We start from the raw sequence: 4,977 nt of genomic DNA on the forward strand, positions 1-4,977 counted from the left end.
TCATTCATCAACCTACGAACATAATGGAGAACGGAACCATTATTACTCGATTCCGATGCAGCTTTAAAAAAAAACAAAGTATAAAAACACAATAAATATAAATATAAACTTATACTATAAAATAAAATGTACAACGAGGTAGTAAAACATAGGGTTAATTTATATACGTGGACTGAGTGTATGTACTTAAATCGAGGCTAGTTATGGGAGTATCTGAACATCAGATGACTCTGACAGAAAATGATAAAGTAATAATCTGAGCAACCTCTAAAATGTGCCGACAGCCAGAGCGTTATGCGGCATAATTGCAAAGACATTTCGCATAAAACATTAAACCGTTTCGAGCCAATTAATTCGTACAAGGAACTGGACTGGACTAGAGTTAGGGAAGGGGCAGGGCATCGACTAGGAACTGGTACAGGAACACAGACTTAGGCTATGAATTTGGCTAGGAAAGCTGGACCAGGACAAGGAACTGGGAACTTTTTTTTTCTTGCTTTGCCTACTGTCCGGGAACAACTTTATGGTATCAGTGGACGTTTAGGACAATCTGAGCCCGTAGGAAAGAGAGATTCGAGAGACTGAGCGTCAGGACGGTGATTCCATTTAGTAACAGTATTAATACAAGCGTCAGCGATTGTTGTTGTAATCAGTGATGTCACTGGATGACGAGGGGGCCGGAACCCACATGCTGATAATCCCCATGATAAGTGTAAACATCGACAAGAGTAAGGATGCAGTTAATCCGAAGATGCAGCGTGTGTCTCGGAAGGTCATTCTGCGGCTCTCTCTCAATATTCAGATCCGCAGCAACAAGCCCATTTTATTATTGACATCAACCGAACAGATACGGAGAATAGTTCCTACGTTTCCACCTGCCCCTGCGACGTATGGGAACAAAGAGTGCGATCTGTTAAAATTCGCAGAAGGGTGAATTTTAGTGGGAACTGCTCACGTAATGTTTAAGCTTCGAAAGGGCGCAGAAAAGATTCACAATGTTGTAATTGGAACTTGGAGTTTGAGGTAAAAGGGAAGTATGGATAGTCTGATTTTTTTTTTGTTCTGGGGTAGAGCCTGAAGGGTGAATATATAAAGATTTATATAAACCACGATTAGACAGCATAGTGTAGACAGTCAGCATTTCTCCAACCGAGTGAATTCCAGGACTAGTGGTTATATTTTTATGCGCATACGTGACGTTTTAAAGTGGTTCCCGAGCAACACAATTTTTAGTGTGATGGGCACAAGGAACGAGATGACAGTCAAAATAGTTCAGGCAATGTAATTGGAATGTCTCTTTGGCATTTGGACAAGATCATGTTTTGAAAGTTTGAGAGGATTGTTGTCTAAACACAGGGAAATGGGAGTCATTCAGGAAGGCACCCGCTTCGTCACGTTCAATCCTCATGACAATGAGCTGTGTTAAATCAGGCAGACAGTTCGACAAGATTGAAGGGCATTGAAGCTTGTGGAAGATAAATGCGAGATTGCTTTGCCCCAGTACCCTTTAGACCAAGTGAGAATCAGCTTCGCGTGTCCCGTGTTAATATCCTGAATATATCTGTTTTCACGCAATCCCGGCATTGTGGGGATGGGGTTCTCGAGCGTACTGTGGAGTGTTGGTGATAGTATTACCTCCCTAAGATATGAACCATATTGAGGTTTAATTAAAAAGTGAATGTGGGTCATCTGTACATGATTAAAAAAAATCAATTTGAAAAGCAATGCATCGTGTGCTTTTTTATTAGTTTTCACAGAAGGTACTCAAATATTTAGGTGTTGATCTCTGTCTTCTGTAAGGGCTATTTTCCAAAAACTGGCATATTGCGGGGTAACCTCGAGAATGGAAGTATCTCTTCTATTGCCAGTGGTTGGAGTGTTCATTTGAGGAGGTTTTGTTTCAGGAAACAAATGGAACAACACAACGTAAGCTTAAATGACACAAGTAATTTATTTAATAAATTTATTTCTTCTACTAATTGTCGAGAAAGAATATTTTCTATTCTCAATTCCTGCTGAGGTTTCTGGAGGCGGTTGTGCAGTATTCGTACAGTTTTTGTCCCTCTTTTTCGCTGTTTCAGATGATACAACTTGGCAGATCGGGAAATATGGAATGAGAATGTTATTGACAGTAACCCTCCGCTGCTTTACAGAGATCCAGTGTTGGGCTCAAATAGTTTGGTTTCTTTAACCTTGAAATGACTCTTGTCCTAATTCAATACTCTATTCCATCCGGCCAATTCCACGCATTCATACATTTTATTTGTACGTTCAGCTAATTCTTATCAGATACGAATGAGATACTTTCAGTTACCGAGCATCGCGATGTTTTAAATGAGAATTTTTACCTTGTTATCAAAATAACAGCGCAGATCCTTTACAAATTGTTTCCTGTTGTAGGACGTGTGCGAGCTGGAGATGAATTCTACTTAGGGGAGAGAGCCTTAGATGAACTTACATTTGTCTTGGTCAATGCCCGTATCAGCGTCCAAGGAGACATTATCAACGACTTCAACTCTCCCCTGAAGTTAGTTTGGGTCGCTGCATAAGTACACGTGTTTATACAGGAACTCATGTTCGTGAGCAGAGTCCCGGTTTGAGCAGCGATAAATCGGGCAGAGTAGTAGTTGTTATCAGAATACATGGTTAGATTAACGATAAAATTGGTCACTGTCGACGGCAGCCAAAATAGCATGAAGCTGCCCGACACACAGAACAGTAACATGATGCCCTTTTTTCTGTTCTCCATTTCCGTGTCACGTTCAGTCGTACTTTTATGGATTCGGAAGCCCCTCCGAGATTTGCTGGCCACCAAGATATGCCTGGCTGTCATCGCATTAAATAGAAATATTAAACCAAATACGCACAGCAAGTTTCGAAAGGATTTGAATCTGCTGAACGCGACAAAAGGTGCAGAGTTTACGATGTCCAATTTTGGGAGAACACCCCAAGAAATATTTCCAACTATTTGTTGAGGCTGCAATGCAAACAAGAAGGGTATATTCTCCAAACAAGCTACTGCCAGGATTACTGCCGCCAGAATTCTGGCAATCTTCACTCTGCAGTATTTTGTTTTAAACTTCTGACAGCATATGGAAACATATCGATCACCGGTGAAGGCCACGGTGTACCACAGTGATAGATCCAGAGTGACTGCCACCAGGTAGACCGTGGCTTTAAGGACTTCCGTATAATGCAGAAATGAATTTGACAGGCGGAATATTAAAATCTCATAGACAAGGACATTGATGAGAATGACCAATAAATCTGCCACAGCCATCATCGTCATGTAGGCAGAGATGCATTTGGAAAGACCGCATTTTCCCCGGGAGAGAATAATAATTGTTAACAAATTGGCTGCAACAGAAAAAAAAACACAACAACAACAGAATAAGACGTCACTATAGGAGGAAGACAAGTGAATATTACAACTTGTTTTTGAAATATGTTCGCATGGGTTTCTGTTTAGTCCGTGCACACCGATGGTCTGAGAGTGAGCATAGGCAAGGCAAAAAGACACTTCGCATTGTGATCTTAACCAGCTGGAAACGGGCTGAAAAAATAGCAAGTGCTACTGGAAGCCTGGGTAATGTGCTGCTCTTCATGAAGACAAACCAGGCTACCATTGCATGCCGAATGGTCGGGTGTGAGCTTCTCGGTACAAAAGAAAATGAACTGTAAATACAGATCTATCATTCATTTAAAGTGAAACAACTGGTGAATGCGTGACACGGTGAGCTTTTTTGCACATCACCCATCACAAATCAGGACTTTGAGCACTGCGGTTGAGTTATTGAGTTAAATTGTACAATGCATAATTGAAGCAGAATTCCTTGTATTGTTTACATTTCTAGTCACCTTAGTACGGGAATTATATTAAAATTACTGACAGAGTTCAGAATATTTACAAGGATACTGCGAGGACAGAGAAATCTTTGTATACATTAGGGATATAGTTCGTGTAAATATATTCCAGCCTTTTCTACTCAGGTTGTGTGAAACTATTTTGAAGGACCTCAGGATTAGCGTGGAAGTTGAAATGTTGCTGGGGTAATCTGAAAGAAGTTATTTACTCAGAAGCTGCTGCGAGTATGGAAACAGCTTCCTGCGGAGCGGACGATGCGGGATCTATTGTACCACGTAAGATAAGTTTGGATAGGGCCAAGATGGGAAGGAGGTAGACGAGTGTTAGTCAGGTGCTGGTTGAGAGGACAACAGAGTTTCAGGTCGCTAAGGCGGGCCGAATGGCCGCTTTTTGTGTTGTAGTACACTTTTACTCTCTGACAGGGACGATGAAAAACACATTACCTACTGAGCGAAACACTACTGCTCTTTCAGGAACGGTATCCCTCCGATCTCTTTGCACAGGACATGAGGAGACCCCCTCATGTGTCCAGAAGAAAGTCTTCTCAGCGGCCATGTAGACAGGTAAGGATACAGCGCTCATTGAGCAGCTAGTGTAATGGATACATTGTGGTGCATCTTCTGATCATACTCCATAAAAAAAAAACATTGTCCTGCAGAGGGCCATTAGCTGTTAGACAATGTATTAATACGACTTACCGGGTAAACCAAACACCATTAGAAAAGGGTAGCAAACGTCTTTTATCTGTAGGATCGGCGGTCGACGCATTTTCAATTGCTTGAATTATCTCCCGTTGTGCAGTTCACATCGGCGTATGACTTGGATCACGATACCCTGCTAATTTATAGGAAACACGAATTCTCCGTCACGGGTAAGCGGGTTGTGCAATAAATGACGTTACTGGCAGCCAATGAACAAACAAGGGTTGATGTTCCGCTCCAGTGACACCTGGTCTCCAGTTGACAGACTGTGCAGCTGGATCATGAAGCTCCTTCACTCACATTCCACAACAGAACAGTGCCACCCCTCCCCCAGGGAGTGACGTCAGCGCTCCCCTCGCCTGCCGAGAGCATCGCTCCAGCTCCAGCCTTTTGCTGTATCACAGTCATTCA

General features: G+C 42.2%; 1 protein-coding gene across 1 annotated transcript; it reads right to left on the reverse strand.

Annotated features, from left to right (window-relative positions):
• Window positions 1-4,633, reverse strand: LOC134341558 (probable G-protein coupled receptor 139). Its single transcript, XM_063039424.1, has 3 exons — window positions 4,564-4,633; window positions 2,459-3,357; window positions 1-12 (listed from the first exon to the last, which is right to left on the reverse strand). Exons 1-3 carry the CDS (start codon window positions 4,631-4,633, stop codon window positions 1-3), a joined length of 981 nt encoding a protein of 326 aa, XP_062895494.1.
• Window positions 4,634-4,977: the final 344 nt, after the last annotated feature.

This window comes from Mobula hypostoma, unplaced genomic scaffold, assembly GCF_963921235.1.
Source record: "Mobula hypostoma unplaced genomic scaffold, sMobHyp1.1 scaffold_36, whole genome shotgun sequence".
Classification (NCBI taxonomy): Eukaryota; Metazoa; Chordata; class Chondrichthyes; order Myliobatiformes; family Myliobatidae; genus Mobula; species Mobula hypostoma.

Bases quoted from the DNA above. Each gene is read 5' to 3' on its own strand.
- LOC134341558 (XM_063039424.1), bottom strand. From the start codon at position 4,633: ATGCGTCGACCGCCGATCCTACAGATAAAAGACGTTTGCTACCCTTTT. The intron at 3,358-4,563 runs GTAAGTCGTATT...TTTCTGTTGCAG, and splicing joins AATGGTGTTTGGTTTACCCG to CCAATTTGTTAACAATTATT.